At 35.3% G+C, this 24,602-nt stretch overlaps 1 protein-coding gene across 3 annotated transcripts in view; it reads right to left on the bottom strand.

The window, feature by feature from the left end:
* Nucleotides 1–24,602, bottom strand: part of LOC143234208 (partitioning defective 3 homolog) — a 97,463-nt gene that overhangs the window by 62,850 nt on the left and 10,011 nt on the right. The window contains exon 1 of one of the 3 annotated variants that reach the window (XM_076471388.1): nt 14,549–14,666. The exons of the other annotated variants lie outside the window; for them this stretch is intronic. Within the exon in view, the coding sequence (XP_076327503.1) occupies nt 14,549–14,569 (21 nt within the window). The 5' untranslated portion in view covers nt 14,570–14,666. Of the gene's footprint in view, nt 1–14,548; nt 14,667–24,602 lie in introns of those variants that run through there. 3 annotated transcript variants of the gene reach the window in all.

The raw sequence follows: 24,602 nt of genomic DNA, 5'->3' as shown, positions 1-24,602 counted from the left end.
GTAAGGATTCTTTACCTGTTAATGGTGATATTTCCACAAGAAGTTATTTGATGAATCTCTACAAATATGGAACACTGAGGGTAGCATTGCTAATATGATAATACTAGATAAGACCACATTTGTTTGACTATTTCTCTTCCAAATTATATTTGATGTTTCTAGAGACACAGAATAATTTTTGTTTTATCTGTCAGCCTTTTGGGTTATATTAGATATTCTTTAGACATAATTTTGAGCTATTGGAAGCTTTGCCTCCATATACTGACTGGTGTTTTTGTCATTCTTTAACTTCCCGAGGACAGTTTTTTCCTTTAGGATATTACGTAAATTGAATTTACATTCAACTGTCGTATGTATTTAAAACTTGTTTTAAATCTGTATTCTTTTTACTCCACTACGACGCTGTAAATCGTCTTTTGTAGCTGTATCTACATACGACAGGTATTTTGTTGTGTTTGGGCGAGATTTATTTCTAGCACTTTATTGATTCTGCAAATTACTGTTGTTTCTTTATAGTCACTACGTGTTTGTGTCTATAGTGTTATGAAGGCTAGCAGTTTGAGGGTTCTCGCAATCTGCATGTCGAGAGTTTAAACAACTTTACCAAATATGCACGTCCTTTCAGCCGTGGAAGCGTTATAATGTGACAGTCAATCTTACTATTCATTATTACAAGAGTAACCAAAGACTTGGCGGTGGGTGGTGTTGACTACCTGCCTTCCTTCTAGGCAATCACTTCAAAACTAGAGACGACCAGCGCAGATAACCCTCGTGTAGTTTTTCGCGAAATTTGGTTTAAAAAAAAAAAACAGAAAAACTTTGAAAATTAATGAGTGATTATTAGTTTCTTAATATGTATTTCCTTATTACGTGAAAAGGTATGTTAATATAAAGTTTAAATAACTGTGAGCATTTTGTTAGAACCTATGCTGTATGTGTTACCTATGTTCTAATATAGGTTGCTCATCCTACGCTGTTTATTGTGTTTAATTTGGTGATCTTGTGCGACATGTTTACGTAACATGCATTTTATGCCTGTTTCAGTCAGATATTTTAAATTTTTTCCAGTTGTTTACGTTTCCATGCTGTAATGTCAAATCCTCAGGTAGGAGATGGTTGAACAAATATGTCGTGCAAATAACTTGTAGATAGGTGGCTTGTGTCGCTCTATCAGAGTTCTCTCTCGAGTATATTGTGTGCTGTTACCTGAGGCATGATTGATTGTTTTTGCAACCGATCTTGAAGTTCGATGATTCTCAGTTTATTATAAGACACCACACTTTGCTTACAACGGCTGGGGTACGACTTGATGTAGGTATCAAATTTCTGGACGGTCCTGGAATCCCAAGTTGATTCATATTATTTTCTTTCTACTTCTATTAAATAAAAGGGATATCCCTGTCTTCAAATTTCTAAATTCCCAAAATGAATACATTTGTGATAAAAATGAATCAATATTTTGCTTAAGAAAGCACTGTTACATACTCTGACTGAAAGATCATACAATCTACGAATCGTTGAACCTAATCAAAATGTATTTCGGAATCATTTCAGCGCGACTTTATCTCGGCCGCGATTGGTACGTGACTTGGTGACACAGAACGCAATTATCCGTCGATGTGGTTTTGTATATAATTGCTGCTAATACGTGTTACAAGATTATGGAGGTCATTTTTTGCTACACATGCTACAATTAGATTTACCTTATACACAACTAAAAGATTTATAAAAACAGAACTATGTTCATGATATACGAAATAGTTGATTTACGGTAAATTAAAAACCACACGACGATTCAAAAAAGTCGAAAATATCAAAGTTGACAGCAATCCTTACTTTATTTTGTTTTATACACGTGCATTCAGACTTGTGTTAGGTCTTTCTTTTAACTTTGTGGTTTCAAAACACCGATTATAATAATAAATCCCATTATAACTATTTTGAAACATGTATACCAGTCGAATTCACTCAGTAAGTGTACATGTATGAAAAACAAAACTTTTACGCCTGCTACTTAAATATTAAATTGAACTTGTAAAAACAACAACAACAACAACGTGCACATCCAGCTGTTGATGATGATTAGGGCTGTGACACTATTTAAATTCATTTTCGACGATCTTGTACCATGCCCTTGGAAAACTTGTAAATTTCAAACATTCAAGTTACAGGTAGGTAATGATGTATAATGGTACAAAATTAAACAACGTGACCTCCTCGTTTTCAGGCAAAATATCCGATTGAATATTTACATGAATGTTTTAAGACATTGAGTAATAAGTACAGTAGCCTTTCAACTAGAAATCGACAGCACTACAAAAATGTGTTTGGAGATGAAACACTGCAATTATATATGCAGCATTTGACAGTTAAAATCATATTTATGTGAAGTTAACATAACTACAAGTGTGGTGGTACATGAAGCAACTGTATTACAAAGTGAGTACATGTTTTCGCCATCAGCGGAAATTGTAAACTAGTAAACGTCTGCTTAACGTTTCTTAATTAGAAGAAACCGAATTAAACTTTAACTTCTTAAAAAAAAACAAAAAAAAAAACCAACCTCAAACGATTCATGGTTAATGTCCGCTCTTGATATATTACTCTGACAGTCAATATAACGTTAGCGACTTTTAACCCTTAAAAGAGCGGGAATGTTGTAGATAGCATCAACTGATGACAGTCGCCGTTTAAGGGTTAATGCATTTTTTAAACCTTCAACTATCGATATTTGATTTCATTATTATCCGTACATAATAAAAAGAAAAATAGCGGGTACTGTATATAAAATTAGAACGATTTCTTATATCCTTATATTATGAATACAAGTGGTAACACCATCAAAAGTACCTAATACAACACATTTTATGCCATGAATGATATTTCAAAATATATTATCTATTGCACATTCCTCTCCCTGTAAAATAGGTTAACAGTTTAAGTAAACGTATATGCTGCTAACCATGACAACGGTATCGTCACAATTTGTTTTTTAATACCATTCCCATCTGGATATTGATTTCGCTTAAAGATTTCCTTCTTTCTATACATCTTTCAAACTCATACAGTGAAAAATAGTAATATCAAACTATCCTGTTTCAACCACCAGGTTGCACTAGAAATTAAAACAATACTCAAAAACTCTATTTTAGACAAATTAAGCCTATACAGTTTCATCAGAATAAATAAAGCAGCCAGTTATTACAAAGTCAATACAGGTAAATATGACACCAACTACCAAGGGCAATACCAGTTGAAAACACCAAATCGCTTATTATGCTTCTGGCATCTAGGAAGTTACAAGAAGAGAAAATACATCCGTTTAATTATTACAGCCTAACAACAAAACTATATAAAGCCACTCTATGTCCATCGGCATAGATAATGAAAAGCAATTAAAGTTTGACAATTTTGTACTGACACACAAACTCCCTTATGATAAACGTTTCTCAAATATACAACAACTATCATCCTTCTGTTACAAAAACTGTGCGTTTATTTCTAATTTTAACTTAAAGCTTTTGCTTGGTGAAATTTAAAATTTCGGTTGTTAGACCTTGCTTTTAACGTCTTAACATTAAGATACAAAATTATCTAGGAGTTTTTTTGTTTTTTTATTTTGCGTGTGTGTGCATTTTTAAGAAATTAAGGTGTTTACTTAAACATATTGGGTATACATGTAGCACTAACAGTATATTGTACAAAAGTTATATTATCTAGTCTTAGCTATTTACATGGCGTAAGTTTACAAGCTTGCAAAGTAGTTTCTACGAAAACCCTCAACATGCCATATTTGGCAGTTAATAGTGTATCCCCGTAGCTGAAAGTGTATCATACACATCTGCAAAGTTATACGTTCAACTACAAGGATATACTCGTAACAACTTTCTGTAATTTCTATTCAAAAATAGTTTATTCCTATGTAATAGTTGTTTTTGTTTTTCTGTGTGGATTATTTACATCTCCTGCGCTGTTAACGACTGGATTAAATGAAACATTGTTTTACAATACATTATATTTAACAAATCCATGTAGATGGGACGAAAAGTGAAAAATTCATGCGTAATAAATTTGTCACGAATATCGATCATGCAGGCCCGGCGGTTAAGGCATCGACTCGTAATCCGAGGGTCGCTGGTTCTAATCCCTGTCATACCAAACATGTTCACCCTTTCAGCCGTGGTGGCATCATAATGTGACAGTCAATCCCACTATTCGTTGGTAAAAGAGTAGCCCAAGAGTTGGCGGTGGGTGGTGATGACTCTAGTTCTACAATACCCCTCGTGTGGCTTTGCGCTAAATTCAAAAAACAAACAAATAATCGATCAGGCAAAAATATAACGGTAACCTAATGTTTTTAAAGATTTTAACCATTTCTTAATTGCTTATTATAATAATAATTCTCGAGTTTACCCGTATAAAGTCCAGCTTTACAGCAAGTAAAACAACTTTAAATATACTTATTTCATGCCACAACACCTTGTATATACAAGTAATCACAGTTTCTTTTCTCCCTCCGAACGAACTGGATTGTGGTTCAGAAACTGGTATTCATCTGATTATAAAGCGTTATTTTACCACTTACTTCCAAACACCAGCTTCTAATACTTGTGGGCTTATCCACCGATGGGACAGCGGTAAGCCTAAAGAGTTTCAACGTTAAAATCAAGGTTCGATTTCTCCATGGTTAACACTGCAGATAGCCCAATGTGGCTTTGCTCTAAAGACAAACACATATTTACGTATTTATGGGAAATAGAAGTACTTTCGTAATGTTCCTGATATTTAGATGTATCGTGTGCAGCTAACTTTTGGTGCAAACTTTAGATGCATAGTTTAGATATCTGCTATTCGACATTACGCTTAGAGTTCCAAGGTAACACACTGAAGAAACATGTCATTCATGGCGAATTTCCTCTATACAGAGATCCACAAAACTTCATGTTTTACTATATTATTATGTGAAATAAGAATAATCTTTAGGTACATTCTATGGCTTCACGAAACTACAGGTGCACCTTTTGGCACACGACATACTGTGGGTGGATTAATCCTTTCAGCAGTGGAGGCCCGGCATGGCCACGTGGGTTAAGGCGTGCGACTCGTAATCCGAGGGTCGCGGGTTCGCATCCCCGTCGCGCCAAACATGCTCGCCCTTTTAGTCATGGGGCATTATAATGTGACGGTCAATCCCACTATTCGTTGATAAAAGAGTAGCTCAAGAGTTGGCGGTGGGTGGTGATGACTAGCTGTCTTCTCTCTCGTCCAGTGTATTGGGGAAATCACGGAGCAGTTTGTAGTTTTTGTGGTAAGTGCCTGTAACTGCCTACCAATGAAAAACACGCTGAAGTGCGACAGTTGAACCGCATCGAAATGCTTGTTGTTGCGCAACCAGCTGTCTAATTTTGAGTAAAAATTTTCATATATTACAACGTTTTGAATTGCCTAAATTTTTTTAACTACATAATACTAATACATCTAACTTAAAATTTAAATATTAAAGTTTCCATCGTATTTAGTATATTTTCTCATTTTATATATATTAACCCTCACACTGAGTGAATAAGTAGGTTTTATATGATGTTCAGTAATTCCACGGATTTTGCATTTGTTTAGCACTTGTAGCATTTTTCAAGGTTATTTATTTGTAACATTTTCAATAAATTAGGATCTTTATATAGTTTTGTTTTATTCTACCTTTACGCAAAGTTCACCATTACAAAAATTGTTATAGGGGTCACGGTAATACCCTGGAGAGTCTCAGGGGGTAAGACCATGAAAAAGGTTAAGAACCACTGCTCTAGTCCTACACTGCTAAATTAGCGCAGATAGCCCTCGAGTAGCTTTGCACGAAATTCGAAACAAACAAACATCCAGCCGTGGAGGCATTATAATGTTATACGAGATATAAAAAACACCAGCTTTTCGTAAGTTAACACAGGACAAGTTGTGGTCACACATGTAATCCACCCATTTGATCCTCCCAACTTTCCGAAATGCCTGTATTTCCACTTCGCTGATCGTTTGTCTTCCACGCGTGAATACGAATATGATCACAATTAAACTAAGTATCCACCTCCTAGTGGGAGTAAACAAAGAGGTTCCAACACTGGTGTAATGGTACACTGAAAAGTGGGAGATGTCTCTTGTGATCAAGTTCCAAAGCTACCACTGAACCGTGGTGTTCGAGAGTCGCAGTGAACAACTGTATGAAAACCCGTAACTTAAATTGCTGCACGTGAAGTAAACCTAACACGTGAATAGTGCAAACACTCTAGGTTAAGCTGAGGTCCGAAGTGTTATAAACGAAGAAGAAATTAGGTAGAATTACATTGAACACACAGTGAAGAGCATAGATTTATTTATAGTGTATTTACCAGTAGTTTTAATTAGGTAGAATTACATTGAACACACAGTGAAGAGCATAGATTTGTTTATAGTGTATTTACCAGTAGTTTTAATTAGGTAGAATTACATTGAACACACAGTGAAGAGCATAGATTTGTTTATAGTGTATTTACCAGTAGTTTTAATTAGGTAGAATTACATTGAACACACAGTGAAGAGCGAATTACATTTAGGTAGAATTACACACACAGTGAAGAGCATAGATTTGTTTATAGTGTATTTACCAGTAGTTTTAATTAGGTAGAATTACATTGAACACACAGTGAAGAGCATAGATTTGTTTATAGTGTATTTACCAGTAGTTTTAATTAGGTAGAATTACATTGAACACACAGTGAAGAGCGAATTACATTGAACACACAGTGAAGAGCATAGATTTATTTATAGTGTATTTACCAGTAGTTTTAATTAGGTAGAATTACATTGAACACACAGTGAAGAGCATAGATTTGTTTATAGTGTATTTACCAGTAGTTTTAATTAGGTAGAATTACATTGAACACACAGTGAAGAGCATAGATTTGTTTATAGTGTATTTACCAGTAGTTTTTCTTTTAGCCAAACTCGCAAGATTTTACAGGAAGTAACAGCTTTTATTCTAGAGTTAACAAAATGAAGTAATTCATGATAACGAGAAACCCACTTGAAGTAAAAATGTATTCTAAAGACAGTTGGTATGGGTATTAAAACTTTAATTTAAATAAAGTACAAAACAACGTTAACAATATGAGATCATTTTCAGGTTAATCTGTCGTTCTGTACTTTATTTTAAAGTTCCAATACCCATACCAGCTGTTTTAAGAATATTCAGTTAACAAGATACATAAAAGAACCACAAACATAAAGATGTTGTTTGTTCTTGTTTTTTTCTTTCCGTACAGTAAAACAGTTTCAGTCTCTTGAAACAACTCTCCATTAACCAACAACTGGAGGCTAAGCCTCTAGATTTCAATATTTATAAAGATTTACAGCACTTTTTCTTCATATATTTCAAGTTGCTATTCTTAGAAACTTCCGAGCAAGACAGTTATCTCACGCTTTAAATGTTAGAGTATGCTAAAGGTGTTCCTCTAATGCAAGTAAAGTTGAATACGATGTTTTCCTACAGAAATCGGCTTGATGTCGCCAGGTGGTTAGGGCGTTTGACTTGCAGTCTGCGAGTTCGAAACCCTGTAACGTCAAACACGTTCGTCATTTCAGCCGTGCGAGCATTATAACGTTACGCTCAATATTACTATTTGATGGTAAAAGAGTAGCCTCAGAGTTGGCAGCGCGTGGTGTTGACTAGCTGCCTTCCATCTAGTCTTTCACTCCTAAACTAGAAACGAATGGCGCAGATAATCCTCGTGTAGCAAACCTTAAAAACAACCAAACTAACCCTAAAGAAATAATGGAAAGATGACCTAAGTTGAGCTTTTAGTATGACGGACAAACAAAATTCTTTTCTCTTCTGTCATTTTCGGGTTATTTACAAGTGACCTCCATTGTTTAGTCTGCTATAAAACTGATTTAATGTTTACACATTCGTGTAGAAGACTATCACAGTGGTGACGAGGAGAAATAACCATTTATTATATTTCAAATTGAAAGCCTAATTTATCAAACTGTATCTCTAACTACTGTTTATATCTCGAAATACACGTCAATCACTCATACAGACAGAGTAAATTGACTTCGCGGGTAATTTTCGGTTACAGCACAGAACTTTATTTAGTCTGAAGAGTCAGTATCACGAACCTACCTTTTCCTTCCGTAACTGTAAATTGTTTAGTCTTCACAAAAGTTGACAACTAAACTGCTGTTTCTCACTAAATAGTATATGCTATATCAAACAACAAACTACTCAATAAGTAATAAATAAATAAAACCATTTTGTATAAAATTACATCACAGATATAACGATAAAAGATTACTTGTTGCAAGATCAATTCTGAACAGACTTATCTTAGTTTATCTTAACAGTTTTTATTCTGGTTTTTGTGCGTTTTGAGCTAAGACTACTCATTCGCTTTTAACAGATGTATCAAGAGACGCTTCTCTTTTTTAAATTTTGTAAGCTTCAGTTCGAAATTTAAAATGACAAAGAAATCATAATCTCCTTATACTTATAAACACATTATACAACAAAGGAGGTTAATGTTTTTCTAATAAGTTAGGGAAATACAAATGTCCTGTAGTTCACACAAAAAGCGTTGTTTAACAAACAACACATTATACCCTCCTGCAAGCTTCTGTATTTATTAATGCATTGCACAGCTATGAGGACAATACGCTGCCGTCCCTAATTAAGAGCTATAAACCAGATGAAAGTCAGTCAGAAGCACTTTGCTATACACTCTAAGGGATTTGCTGCCATGCTTATAACGCACCCAAACCTTATTGTACAGCTTCGAAATATAGAGTTCTACAACGTGGGCAATCCGTGCTCTGTTCTTTAAGAACTTACGTTAATAGATATTTGATGTCCATTCGAAACATCAACTAATATAATCTACAAATAATATTTAATGCGTTTTACCTGGAAATATCATAATATAAGAACAGTGTTATAATAACGACGATCGACATTTTGTTTTTGGCATTACCGAGTCTGACAAATATACTGGGCACCAACAGAAGTCTGAAAGGAAGACACATATTACCATAAAAAATTCCCGATGCAGGAAGTGGCGACTGATACCACATTTGAACTTTCTAAATGAGTACAAGGTGATCGTGGGTGTGGATACACATATACGAATGGAAACAAACGGAGGGGAGGGAGAGAGCATCCGTTACAGAATGTGTAACTAATTCTCAGTCGTGCTTTTCGAGCATACTGTAATATGATTGTTTATATTCTTGTTAACAGAATTATATATATTATGACTGTTTCTTCGAAGAAGTAGTTGATGAAATTGAATACACAGTCTTTTTTTTTGTTTGTTTGTTTGATGTTGGTTTTTCTAAATCGAAAAACTTGAGCTTGATTCATATAAAAAAAGTGCATTACATGTTATTCAGGTTAAACGAAGGGTCGATCGAGGTGGTTAACAATCCCTACGATTTTTATTTGTAAAAACAAGTATCCATTACATATTATTCAGGTTAAATATAGGATCGATCAAGGGGTTAATAACCCCCAAAGTTTTCTTTTTCTTTTAAAGTCTACATAACACGTTATTCAGATCAAATGTAGGATCAATCAAGGTGGTTAATAGACCCCAAGGTTTTCATTTTTTCTACAGTGTCCATTACATGTTATTCAGGTCAAATGTAGGATCAATCAAGGTGGTTAATAGACCCCAAGGTTTTCATTTTTTCTAAAGTGTCCATTACATGTTATTCAGGTCAAATGCACGATCGATCAAGGTGGTTAATAGACCCCAATATTTTCATTAAAAGAGGTTATCCCCTCACCCCACAACTGCGTACGATACGATACGATGTAAGTAACCTGACTGAGAATTGGATTTCTAGGTACATCGCACAATGTAATCGGTGGATTAGTTATGGCTTATAACAAAACATGATACACTTGAAATTTTGATGTTTTATATTTCCGATAGACACATTTATACTTAAGCCTTTCAACATGAAAAACAACCCTCAATACAGAAGCCACTGATTTTTTAACACGAAATAAATCTACGATTAAGGACACTTGGGTGCGCCAGATGCTTAGAGGCGGTATCAACGTTTGGAGCATGTCTGAGCATTGACGTCACGTGTTATTGAAAACCAAGTACATGAAGTATCATTAAAGAATGCAGTGCGAAAGAAGGTGTAGATTATTGTGTTATATTTCGTATGTACGAAAGTTAAAAAAATATAAAACACGTCATGTGTAAGTAACAAGTAAGGTAAATACCAGGTGGTGGCGCTGCTATCGTGACCGATGCTAACTATTTTTCACAAAGTTTACACATCTGGCTCCGAGCTTATAACAGTCCAAGTAACACTTAGTCGAAGTGGCTATAATTGTTCAATTATCTCCTGCTCAATTCTTATCATTTATACTTTTTTAAAAGCATATTAAATCAAGTTTTACCAGTTTTGAACGTTAAGATTTGTTTGTTTTTGAATTAACCACAAAGCTACACAATGGGCTATCTGTGCTCTACCAACCACGGGTATCGAAACCCGGTTTTTAGTGTGCAAGTCCGCAGACATACCACTGTGCCACTGGGGGGCGACCGTTAGGATTTGTTTGTTGTTAAGAGCAAAGCTACACAATGGAATATTTGTCCTGTGCAAACCGCGGGTATCGAAACCGGATTTTTAGCATTATATGCCCTGAGACTTACCTCTGACACACGGGAAGGGGGGCTGGCCATTAGAATAAAACTTAGATATATAAGAAAAAAAAAACACCGTGCTCTTACTATTAGACATTTTGGCGGTCGCTTTCTTAAGTTTCAAAACTACTGACAAACTACACTAGCATTTCCTAACTCAAGCTCGTGTTTGAATACATATGATGTAACATATAACCAGGTGCAAAATACTAAGCGCGTGGTATCCATTAACAGAAATTTTCTCCATCTACCACGGGTGGTTGTGACACAAGTCGATTATTTAGCCTAATGAATATTTATCCGCATGAACTAGTTGGACTATGTACAACATTACGTGTTAGAAAACATTACAGTTACACAACTAGGCCACGCAGAAGCAATTAAGCATTAGCAGCGAAGCACAAAATTCATTACCATCGGCAAAATGAAAATAGTAACTTAAGAGAGAGAGAGAGAGAGAGAAAGAAAAAAAAAAAGGCTAAATCAAAGTTAGATAAAATGCACCAAGAAATGACATTACAGACAATATGAGGGGAGTTAACCAATCTTTAATTCTGTTGTAATTCGGTCATGTTTGGCTTAAATGCAGTGTGAAACTGTTCGTATGGTTAACATTTGAGTTATTTAAGAAACCAGATTTAACTGAAGCACAACTAACTTTGTAGGAAATAGTTACATCCAAGAATGGGCAGTTACATATCAAGCTATATAATGTTGAAACTGCATAGGAATTGTATATTCATCTACGATATAAATTATTTTAATACAAAACATAATTGATGCATTTCAGACTGAAAAAAAAAATAACACCAACGAGAGTCTAATAGCTCTCTAATAGGGACGTCTCTTAGGTTTAGCTTCTAGTGACTGACTATAATTGTAGCAAAATAAATACACGTGTTCCTTCCTGTAAAGATTACCAATAACTACATAAAATGATATATAAAAAGAAAACCATATTAACAGATTACTGTATTAAAATACACAAGAACTGTTGAAACGTTACCTTTGTAATTTAAACAATATAATCAATTTAACTGGTAGGGTTTGTCTGAAATAAAACACGATATGTACTAAGGAAGAGAAATTTCTTACGTTAATATCAAATATTCTCAGTACATAAAAACTTGGGCTGTTATAAAAATGTGTTCTACCAAAACGAGGAACAATCTCGCTTCACCGCTCTTTTCAACAGGTGTTTTTCCTGTGAGGAAAATGTTTGTCAACATTTAGTTTTCCTGCGCAGCTTACACGTTATTTATCATGTCAAAATATATTCAAAAACTGTTTCAAGTATTCTTAACCCTATAGCGTGAAACTACTATGAGCCCATTCCACTTGGTATTCAAAATTTAGCGCTGGTATTTTAGGGTTAATTATCCTCAAGGCCGGATTAAGGGTTTTATTGGCTCTAAGCTTTTCTACAGTAAGGCCCGTAAGTCCCTACCCATCCATATATCTTATGTATCCACTGTATCTGTGTGCTGTCCCTCATTCTCGCTACATAATATTATGCGACGTACTTGTCACAATACGTTCTTCAAGTGTAAATGGGCTTACATCGGCCATATTTCTCTGAAAAAAAAAACAAATTTATAATATATGCGTAATTGAATATAACATAATATATGGATGGGTAGAGACTTACGGGCGACCCTGTACTTATAGTGGGCCCCTCGAAACAGAACCTCGACGTGCAATACATATGTAGTCATAGCTTGAAGCCCTGGAATTCAGCCCAGTAAGCCCATGCCTTAATTCGGCGTTGATTATCGTCATTTCTTATTACAACAAATACATTTTATTTACTTATAATAAAAGTTTTTCTTCTAAATACCAAATAGTAGGTGATTTAGTCATTCAAGAACTGTATAGTTTCGCCACCTGGACACACGAGTTGTTAAGTAAAGTATACTAATTTACAACAAACTATGAACTTGCAATAGTTTATATAACAACTGATACAGCAACTTGCTCTGCCGGTCCAAAATAAATGAATGTGCTGGGATAAACTGTTGTTGGTTTATGTTACAAATGCTAAAACATAAACAACACTACTTTTATCATTAAATTTAACGATCAGCTAGGACTATTTTATTAAAATACCGCTATTCTGGGTTTTTAAGTGTGGCATAACTTTGAGAATAAATCAAGTCTATTCAATGAGCGAGTGATTTGTAAATCAATTATTAAAATAAAAAGTATTTCCCACTTTCAGTTTATAACTAGAAAATAATTGCTTCTATTTCTTTAACCAAACATAAACAGAAAAGGCTTAACGTTATGCACGATAACGAACACCTCTCATCAGTGTGAAACCTTCAATTCACGTTTAAATGTGTTAACTCAGTGGCATATTTACAAGTTTAAAAATCGAAAATTTTCATATCACACTCTGGTATTATTCATTCAGAAATTTAAAATATTTTATAACAAAGTTACTAGATATTGACAAGCAAATGTTATTAAAATAATGAGGCGTTTTGCATGGCGAGAATCCAGTGTTCCAGTTATATGTATAATTTGACTTTTAATATCAATAGTAACTGAACATGGAAGGTAACTAAACATACTGACAAATGAAAAACTTCTCTTAATTTAAATGTTAAAGCAGTAAAACTGCTGTAGTGTAAAGCGGATGTTAAACATACGTGTTTTTAAAGGTACAGTATATATTAAATTTTCCGTTTGGTTGTAATCTTAGGTAAATACATAATACCATGTAAGTTAATCTAAGATAAAGTTTAAATCAACAATAACGAAACAATAACAAATTTATGTTTTGACATATTCACCTGTACTCTTTAGCGCAACGTTTTTTTTGTTTTTGTTAGTAAAATATATCAAAGTGTGAAAACTAGTATCCATATATATTTGTTGTTTCATTAGTGTGGATTTAAATTTTACTTTTCCCATTTGGCACCTAGTTTACCTTCAATCATGATTTTTTTTTTTTATTGAGTACAAATTTATTACTTTCATGTTATAAAAACAGAATATATTATGCTTGCATAGGCTGTTATACACGCTATTTGCACAACTTTCATGAACTTTTAGTTATAGTTTTAGTATTAATAATGTGGCGCGCACGTGTGTAACTTACAACCTATTAAAATGTTCTTTTCATTGGCGTAACTACAAAAGATGAGTCTCCCCCTACATAAAAAATAACTGGGCTCCCTACCTTTATTTTACTATCATTGTTTGTGTTACCATTCTGGCTGATTGATATCATTATGTCAACAGAACAGTACAATCGCCTTTCACCATAATTAAATTATAGGTCTCTTCCCTTGTCAGCAATTACTGAGTTTGCCCGGACCTCCTGTTCCCTCCCCCCCCCTTTTAGCTCGGGCACCCCCGCAATTACGGGGGCAAAACTTAAGCTACTGATTCTGTTAAACATTGGAGTCACAAATATTTGATCTTACTTAATATCATAGACACTATAAGAGTGATCATCTCGGTCACTGACGGAAAATAATAAAAGATAACTTACTTGTAATAATCTTAAACGAAATCAGTTGTTTCAGAACTGAAAAGATGATCTTAAAATATTTTACGCTTAATTCTCTTATATCTACAGGCAGTTGACAGTTACAAAATCACAGTTAATGAATTATATGAAGGTTTAAAAAGATATACTCTTCACATTATCTAGCGCTCAGTGTGCAAACTTGGGAAGCAAGTGATTGGCGGTTCTTTTGGCACATTTACAGTGTGCACGACAAAAGTTGGAGCTACAAATACATCGACTTAACAGAACGAGTGCTATTTGTGCGAGGATATACATGATTTGCACACACAGAACATATTAATATACCGATTACTGAACAAGGTTTAATTATTTGCTGATACACTACCACTCGTGCACTTATTTCCATGACAGTCTCGTGAAGGGTGAAGTATCCGTTACACTTTATGACTGCTCTGCATCATCAGGCTGTACTTTTACATGGCGATATACAGCTCGTGACTTCTAAGTAAATAAAGAAGGTAGTTATTTACACTATATTTACTTAGTGACGTTTAGATAATATGGTTTATAGGTCAAAGGTAAAATTAGGAAATTTTTACATGACGGTGCGACCCGTGGCTCTTAGATAAGTAATTAATCTAGGTGCTTATTACCTCCGCTACACCGTGTTTAAATGTGTTTGTGCGCGCGGACAAGATTTCTCGAAAACGACTGAATGGATTTAGATGAAAGTTAGTATACACTTGGACTATGAACCAACTTAGAAGCGATTAGTTTTGGGGTAGTCGAAGGTCAAAGTTAGGAAAATAAAAAATCCACACTTGCTAACCCAGGGACTGAATTTCCACACTAGTTGTAACCTATAACTCAGTCAAACATTATTGGATTTTGATGAAACTTGGTGGAAATGTGTAAAATATTATTCCCCATTATCTTGCCTTAAATTGTCCGTGTCCGGTTGTGACAACGAACATACGGATACATTTTCCTACTTTCTTGAGAGCCGAATACGCCCAGTATTGCCCCCCACTAATAAAGCGGTAAGTCTACGGATTTACAACACTAAAGTCAGGGGTTCGATTTCCCTCGGTGGGCTCAGCAGATAGCTCGATGTGGCTTTGGTATAAGAAAACACATACGATCAATATTGCGTGGCGGAGGTAGGTGCCCTACTGAGTTCCCCTCTGGTTTAAAATACATTTATGCAACGACGTTTATACAATTAGGTTGCAAGAACAATTTAAAAGCAAGAAAAAACTGATCTTAAAATTGAAAATATATCATTGATACGAAACGGATATTGACGTATAAAACGTTAGAACCGAACTCTTGAAAAATCACGAGGTTATCAGTGTTATATACACAACACCATAATTGTTCAACTATAACCTTTATGACAAAGATAACAAGTGCACGTTTCACAACTACATTCTCATTTATATAATCTGTAGTTTCCTGATTATCCAAGGTATAAACATGAAGCCAAAACACTTTCCGGTCCGTTTACCTGACCACGGGAATTTACAACTTGCGTGTTCGTAAACAAGCGTTAATTATCTAAAGACATAATAAATGAATACAACATTTGAAAACAGAGAAAACAGCGGCAAGAAGTATTTGCTTTTCAAACTGAGAAAAGTTCAGGCCGTTAATTAACGTTCCATTAAAATTGTTTTGAATTTGCAAATCATCGAGTAGCGTAATAAGCACAGCCGATATAGAGACCTATATTACTGTTACTATTGATTAAAGCTTTTTAATCTGGCCTAAAAAAATGGAAGCCAAAATTCTCATATTATAAAAGCAGGATGAAAAATCTGAATAAGAATAAACAAATTATAGTACCAGTGGCGGGAACTTTACGAAATATCTAATTTTTTTAGAATATCGATATATCCATGTTTAAAGCAATATGAAGACGGAAAATGAGCCACCAAATAACATCTTTTCGAGTTGTACATAGACATTCATCCATACACACACGGACACAGGTCTAAACTCTAGCATGTAAGCCTAACATGAGTGCTTTGTTGTGCATTTTATGTGTAATAAAGCCTTAGCGGTAAATAGTAAAGGTCTTACATTGTTGTTTGAACTGAATCTTTACTGTTTAAGGTGTTTCGTTTTTGTTGTTTTTGAACGTTCTATTGCAGTGCACTTGATAGTAATAATCGAAAACTATTTAAAAGTATTTAATATAGAGGTTTATATTAATATCTTGCTGTAGGATGGGTATTTTCTTCATTTTTTAGATGTTTTACCTCTGACCTAACTTCACACGTGGTGATAATGTGGCGTCGGGCGAGCACGTATGTATTTTAACGTATCTGTAGACTAAAAGCGGTAAATAATTTGCAAAAATATCTTTGACAAAATATAGAAATTAACCGATACATTCATATTTTTTTACACTCTTGTAACTGCAGTTGTTAAAAAGACATTAAACTAATATTGTAGTTATTAATTTAACAAGACGAAAATAAGCTTTCACTTGTAGTAGTTAAAACTTGGATGACAACTAACACTGACGAGTTTGTATTTTTTTGCTGAGCGCAAAGCTACACGATGTGCAATCTGTTTTATGATTATCAACGGTATCGAAACCCGGTTTCTAGCATTATAAGTCAAGAAAAAAAATCCCGTGGCAGGTGCTTAGTTTTATAGAAAGATAAACTTCCCAACTGGGGTGTTCAGGGATATTGAGGTCCCCCTTCGCCCTGCTCGCGATTGAATTTTGATGCGAACATTCGGAATTTAGAATTATTTTTTCGGTCTGGTTTGTTTTTATTTTACTCAGTTGATACTGAAGACTGAAACAGTTTCAGAGAAGAGCGAACGTAGGAGTCCGGTTGGATCAAAGTTCTAAACAAAACACATTGTCGGCTGACTACAATTAAGACACTTCCATCTCAAACCATAAACAACTCTTCGTCAGGCCCAGCCACGAGGGTGTGTCTACATCTTTCTGTCTTAGTGAAGGAAGACCCACAATTCAGGCTACAAAAGGCTTACGGCTGTGCCAGCATGATGTCTGTTGCTATAGTTACCCAGCTACGTGTCAAGTTGGCTATACTATTACATTTCGGGAAACTGTCGCGTTTTAGAGTGTATGAGTGATTGAGGGCAATATCCTTAAACTTGATATTGGGAGACACAAGTTCCAATTATAAAAAACAAAACAAAAAATAACAACATGGTTTACACAAGTATTTGAACTTGAGAACATACTTAATGTGAATAATCTTTCTACGGCCAATGTATTGCATTACATTAGATAATTTGTAATAAAGCGAAATATCACAAATTCTTACCAGTCCTTTACTGGCTACGAGAAAACGTGTATTCACAAGGTGGAGAATATGGCTATTTTCATCAAGTGACATCGTGGTCCAAAATAAAAACATATTTCATAAGGATTAGAAGTTAAACTTTTCTTTTTGGTTGGTTTTTAGCGTAAAGCTACAAATAAACTACCTACGTTCTGTTCACCGAGGATTGATCCCGGAATTTAACGTTGTAAATCTGTAAACTTACCGTTGACCCACCACGGGGGTAGGGGACAGAAGTTTAAATTAACCCTTGTTTTGTTTTTGAATTTCGCGCAAAGCTACTCGAGGGCTATCTGCGCTGGCCGTCCCTAATTTAGCAGTGTAAGACTAGAGGGAAGGCAGCTAGTCATCACCACCCATCGCCAACTCTTGGGCTACTCTTTTACCAACGAATATTCAGATTGACCGTGATATTATAACGTCCCCATGGCTAAAAGGGCGAGCATGTTTGGTGCGACGGGGATGCGAACCCGCGATCCTCAGATTACGAGTCGCACGCCTTAACCCACCTGGCCATGCCGGGCCACTTGACCCTTGTTGAACCAAACGAAATAAAATGCAGTGACCTGGTACAAAAAAAATAAGAGAGAGAGAAAGAGACAAACTAGGAGTTTGGCAGGCAGTAAAAGGAGAATGTACGAATAAGTTAACAACAGAAATGTTGATTTTCTTTAAATTACTTTACAAACTTTACTGAGAAGTTTATGAAAAGGTCTATAAAAAATACTACGTACAATAACTTGATTTTCAGCCCAACTGTTATTGAGGGGTAAATGTCTCATTCTAACATCAGTTTTGTTTCTTGTAACTAAAATCAAACTGAGGCAATGTTTATCAAATTAATCACACTCCTTGCAACTGTAACAATCAAACAGTTTGAGTTCTTAACAAGTGATTTACTAGCAAAAGCTGACAAGTGGTGGTTAGAGCGATCGACTTGCAACCTGCAGGTCGCGGGTTCAAATTTCTGTCACCAAACGTGTCCGCCCTTTCAGGCGTAAAGACGTTATAACATGATGATCATCCAACTACTCGTTGGTAAAATAATAGTCTAAGAGTTGGCGGTGGGTGATGTTGACTAGCTGCCTTCTCTGTAGGCAATCACTAAGACAAACCACCCGCTCAAAATTTAGAACATTTGCTTAATGCGGAACAGACGCCAATTCGATTTCATTATTAGATGCCACTGTTGAATTACCGCAAACCATCATCAGTTTGGTTGTGTCCATCAGCACATTATGCCATAAACGTTTTCTATACATAACTGGTTACACAGATGTACAATTTCAGCGTTTTTGATACATGTTACATTCCCCCCCTCCCCTTAAACTTGTAACTTTTCCATGTCAAGTCTTTCAACTTCAGCCTCAAAATTTGAGTGATATTATTCGCAAAATAGGTTTGTTACGTAACCTTAATAAAGTCGAAATTCGGATATTTCGAAAAATCAAATCAAAATAGGAAGCCGATACGATTCATGATGATTAAAAGCTACAGCTAGAGGTTATCATGGAGATTTATTTAAGAATATAAGGAGCGTTTGTAGTCTTTGTTTAACTACAATCTATGTATAATGGATAGAAATGGACAAACATGTCTAAACTAAGACACAAACCCCATTAAGCGTGTATAAAATATTACTACTAGAAAAGCAGCCTTTACAAATGAAACATGTACTTCTAAAACATTGCTTTAAATAAACTTTCGTGTCTTTTAAAGTATTTTTCCAGAAATGAGTGTAATAAAATTTAATATTATATATTTTGATTTTTTACACTTTAATTTCATAGATAAGAGTTGGCTCCCTAAAGACACCGATTATACAGTACACAAAGCTTTGAGTACCTACACGCTACAGTTGTTTATTGTTCTATTACTGGCTGGTAATCCCAGTTTCACCTTAAAATTAAGCTTCTTAAGGAAACTCCATACCAACTCCAAGAGTTAATAACATTTTTTACACTAGAATATATGATGTTTTTTAGCTTAAGTAACGTAAAGAAGAAACAAATATTTTTCAATACACCTACGACCTTCTTGGTATCTTATGTAGGTTTGGGTGCAATACATCAAACCGTTTCTTCTGTAGGTTGGCAAGAGAATAATACAAAGATTACAAATTGGCTGTTTGAGCAAGTTTTCTTTTCCTTAAGCCAAACGTGTGCTTTGTTGTGCATTTTTTGTGTGTATAAAGCCTTAGCGGTCAACAGTAAAGGTTTTACACTGTTATTTGAACTGAATCTTTATTGTTTAAGGTGTTTTTTTTTCCCTAACGTTCTATTACAGTTTTGTGCAATTCCTTGTGATTCTCACCCCGTTATATGAGTCACTGTCGTAGTTCAAACTATATTTTGTAGGTTTTTCTTTTTGTAGGGCAAGGCAAATGTCCGAAATTTATTACTTAAAATTTAATATTAATAGACTTTCTGCATGTTTAAATTTTCTGTTCGTTGCTACTAAACCAGCGTATTAATGTAGAAAATACTAAAATATAAAAGCTATAAATGTTGAAATTCAAGTGCATTATGGTACTTCGGCCTGTACAAGATAATTTGCTCAAACACAATAATTTTCATTGGAGTACCTTTTTAAGTTCAACTATATGCAACAAACTTGCACCTCAGTTTTTTATGCGTCTCAACAAGAAACTATATTCTATTCTTTCTTCGGAAAAAAAAAAAAGTAAAGTTTGTTTTGTTTTGAATTTCGCACAAAGCTACTCGAGGGCTATCTGTGCTAGCTGTCCCTAATTTTGCAGTGTAAGACTAGAGGGAAGGCAGCTAGTCATCACCACCCACCGCCAACTCTTGGGCTACTCTTTTACCAACGAATAGTGGGATTGACCGTAACATTATACGCCCCCACGGCTGGGAGGGCGAGCATGTTTAGCGCGACGCGGGCGCGAACCCGCGACCCTCGGATTACGAGTCGCACGCCTTACGCGCTTGGCCATGCCGGGCCTAAAATGTAAAGAAACGTCACATTTTCTCAAATCATTTCTCTTCTGCACTTTATTACTTCCTGTCTTATTAGTAAGAGGTCCTAAAGGAAATGTTTTCATCCCTTTGCTTTATTTTATTAAGTTCTAATTTAAATCACGACCCACAACTGGAACCACTTTCTTTGGCGTTGAGTTTTCTGAACATCAACGTTTTAGGTCAGTACGTCACACCAGAGAACTTGAGCTCGGGGTTGTACTGACTGAAGAACGGAATAAGGTCCATATACCATTACTGCACACCCAAAGGATCAGAAGAACACCCCACAGTATATAAAATACTGAAAGGGGCGGGGAAGCCATACTGATGATAGCAACTCTATCATATTACTTCTGCCTTGAAAACCGACTTTGGGTTTTTAATAAATAAATGCTTCATCTACAGTATTCTCTAGTTCCATCTCCGCTGTTGAACAACAAATTAACGTTGTACGCACGTGTGTATATATTTTTATATCCAATCCAATCCTTGGCAGTAATTTTGATTTTAAATCTTCCAGGACCTTGAAGCAGGATATAAAGTAAATGGCTTGTAAGGGTTACGACACAGATTTTGTTTTCTATCCATACAAGCTACGAATACATTCAGTTACCATTTATTATTTTTATTATATGAAATTTACAGAACTTCCTTAAAGAATAAAATCAGTAGGAGTTAGAGTATATAGATCGAACCTTTATTTTGTACAATACGAAACTACGTAAAATATCATTGGAATAAGATGGTTTAATGTAAAATATATATATGTATGTATATATGGTGAAAATGGCTATACGATACACGATAACTTTTAGAAAGTTTCACAAAACTGCCGATTCTTCTCATTACGAGGAACATTAAATAAGATACGCATGTTATACATGATACATTAAAACTCCAGCCCATCAGCTCAGTGCCCAAGTTCAAAGATGCTGGTAACAAGACACTGAACTTTGTGTCTGTTTTTGAGGCGTGTAATGTATTAGTTTCACTCAGACTAAATGCATAAATATATCTAATGAAAGTGTCAAAGTCCTTCTGACAACGCGAAAAGACTTAAACGCACATGGGAGCTTGAAAAGGATCAGAGTCCGTTTCGTCTTGAGAATGAATGTCACTGACATTTTCCACTTTACTTACATCTTGATAAGTCAGACTGAACTTTGCGTGAAGCTCAATACTGGAGAAGCAGTTATTTTTTTACAGCTATATACGGATGTATCAATAAGTACAATGCTATGCGATACATTAATTGTTCATAAGCAAGTAAAATCAGCATTGTAAAACAATAACGAATTTCATATAAACCAAAAACATGTCTCCGTATCATTTCTTACCGTCGTCCTTAATTAAGTTGTAAATCACAGCACCCAAATGCGTTGGAGATATTCCATCTATCAGGCAACATCCAAACGCTGATGAAATACTTGTCAGTAGCTAAGAAGAATCAGTTAAGGGTTAGGAGTTGAGTGCTTCAACCCACAACGTCTCAACTCCAACCGCCTTTCGCTGTTTGCAGCCAGTTGTAGGAATGCAGTGACCCTTAATATTTAGAAATAACTCTGAAGCTACACCAACCCGATAAAAAGTCGATAATAAATTCTACAAAGTAAAATACCAAACCTCCACTTTTTCAGCTGATGTGGAGCTTGTGAGTTTTGAAGAAATTAAGGGTGACTTAGTTCTTCCATGAATTGCATTTTGTCTTGTCTCAAAGAACATTAAATAGTATTACAAAACTATTAAAGGGATTCTCGTGTTATTTGGTCAGTAAGGATCCTCAACTAAAAAGGATTTTGTACCAGTGTTCTTTCTAAACCTTTTTTATCATACTTGAAAACGAGGTTGACATCTAAACTTTCAAACAAGTTTCTTAGATTATCGCAAGATGTTGGGTTGGAAAGATAAGTCCAAGTCATTCAGGTGTAAGTAACATAAAATAATCTAACGAAAACTGGCTGGTAGTTCAACAATGAAAATGAATATATAATATTAATACTCAATAATTAAGCAAATCGAGATCAGAAGGAATGACTGCGTTAAAAACGGAAAATACAAATTTCTCACTAATGATATTTATTAGATAAAAACTAGCCCAAACAAAAATGTTTGCAAATACGCTGCACAAATCAAAAAGATCCCTGGAGTACAGGCTATAATGTAAGATATAAAATGTATCTTAGGTTTTTTAGATGACTACGGAAGAACCCACATTGCGATGAGGATATCATAAGTTTATCTGACTTACCCAAGTACACTTCATTTCGTTTTCTTCTTCTTTACTTTGGACAGCAGTCAACTTCCGTAACCGTATGCAGGTACTGAAAGGTTATATTGATGTGGGACGTTGTGGACTTGAGCACCTACATTTTGCTCTTCTAATTTCTATTTTATTTGATTATTTATATTTTATATCAATAAAAGACTGGCAAGAGGAAGTTAAGACTGATATACGGTGTATCCCCGCCGCAATGTGGGTCCTTCTTTACAGTCACCTCCAAAACCTTGAGCACATTTTATATCTCACATAAAACCCTGAGGATCCTTTTGATTTGTGCAGCGCCTTTATATAACACAACTTTGTGAATGATATACGGTTCTTACTATGATCAGTATGTGTTTAATTTTGAATGATCTTGAAAAACGATCCAAATAATCTTTGATACATTTTAGTACATAGCATGTGACGTTTAAAGTATTGGAACATTTGTTCTTATTGAAGAATTTAATTATTAAAAAAAAAGTGAAGAGGATGGATGAAATTAATAGATAAGTGATTAAAATGTTTATGAATGTTCGGTAGAGGGCTAATAGTAGTGGTTTTTTTATTAAAACGTTTAACTGAAACCGTAGAAGATTACATATGCCTGCAAATTTATATTTCATAAAGGCTTAGGTTTTAACAAGGTATTTTCCATAATTCAGCTACACAGGTTTCGAAACTATTTTTTCTACCATGTAAGGATTTTTTTTTTTTTTTACAAATCATGAAAAAAATATACTAAGATCAAATTATTATTTATTTTACCCCAATAAACATTTATTATTATTACTAGCCGATTACCGTGGCGCCAGTGCTCACTTGGGGTGCCAGTAATGGGTAGGGATGACAACGTATGGTGGCTACGAGCGATTCGCAGCCTTGTACAGTAATCTTTGTTGAATTTTTCTTTTTATTGCCCAAAGACGAAAACATACCAAATATTCCGTAAATGTCGAATCTGTATGCGACCTCTTCACCTTTGTTTTGTTCCACCACGCGCAGAAAATTCAGTTGCCTAATTTTCCTGTACCTTCGAATGGAGAAAGATAAAGTTCTCCGTGACGAGAAACGGAAATATCGTGATTCCTTTTACATTTTACGAAGTTGGAGATTGCATATCGCGTAATAAAGTTTTTTCCAGTATCATACGGCCCTGTATGGCCAATCGTGTTAAAGCGTGCGCTTCGTAATCTGAGGGTCGCGGGTTCGCGCCCGCGTCGCGTCAAACATGCTCGCCCTCCCAGCCGTGGAGGTGTATAATGTGACGGTCAATCCCACTATTCGTTGGTAAAAGAGTAGCCCAAGAGTTGGCGGTGGGTGGTGATGACTAGCTGCCTTCCCTCTAGTCTTACGCTGCTAAATTAGGGACGGCTAGCACAGATAGCCCTCGAGTAGCTTTGTGCGAAATTCCAAAAACCAAACCAAACCAAACTATACGAGGGCTAGCAGTATAAGACGAGAGAGATGGCAGCAAGTCATCACCACCCACCGCCAATTATTGGCTACTCTTTCACGAACGAAGAGTGGAATTGAACAGACATAATAGCGTCCCCACAGCTGAAAGGGCTAGCATGTTTGGCGTGACGGGAATTTGAACCCGCGACCCTCAGGTTAAGAGTCAAGAACCCAAACTTCCTGGTCATGCCGAGCCTTCTAGAATGATCGATAAAAGTTCTTACATCGCGATTGGTCTAAAATTTATATCTGATGTAAAACGTATTCGATTTCAGCTGTTCACTGCAAACTACCTGACAGAACACAAATGGTATACTTGTACAAGGAATATAAAACAACTCATTCAATTGTTATTTGTTTCCTGAATTTTGCGCAAAGCTACCATAGAGTTACCTGTGCCAGCAGTCCCTAATG

Source organism: Tachypleus tridentatus, chromosome 12 (assembly GCF_004210375.1).
Source record: "Tachypleus tridentatus isolate NWPU-2018 chromosome 12, ASM421037v1, whole genome shotgun sequence".
Classification (NCBI taxonomy): domain Eukaryota; kingdom Metazoa; phylum Arthropoda; class Merostomata; order Xiphosura; family Limulidae; genus Tachypleus; species Tachypleus tridentatus.
This window is presented reverse-complemented; position numbering and strand designations above follow the sequence as displayed.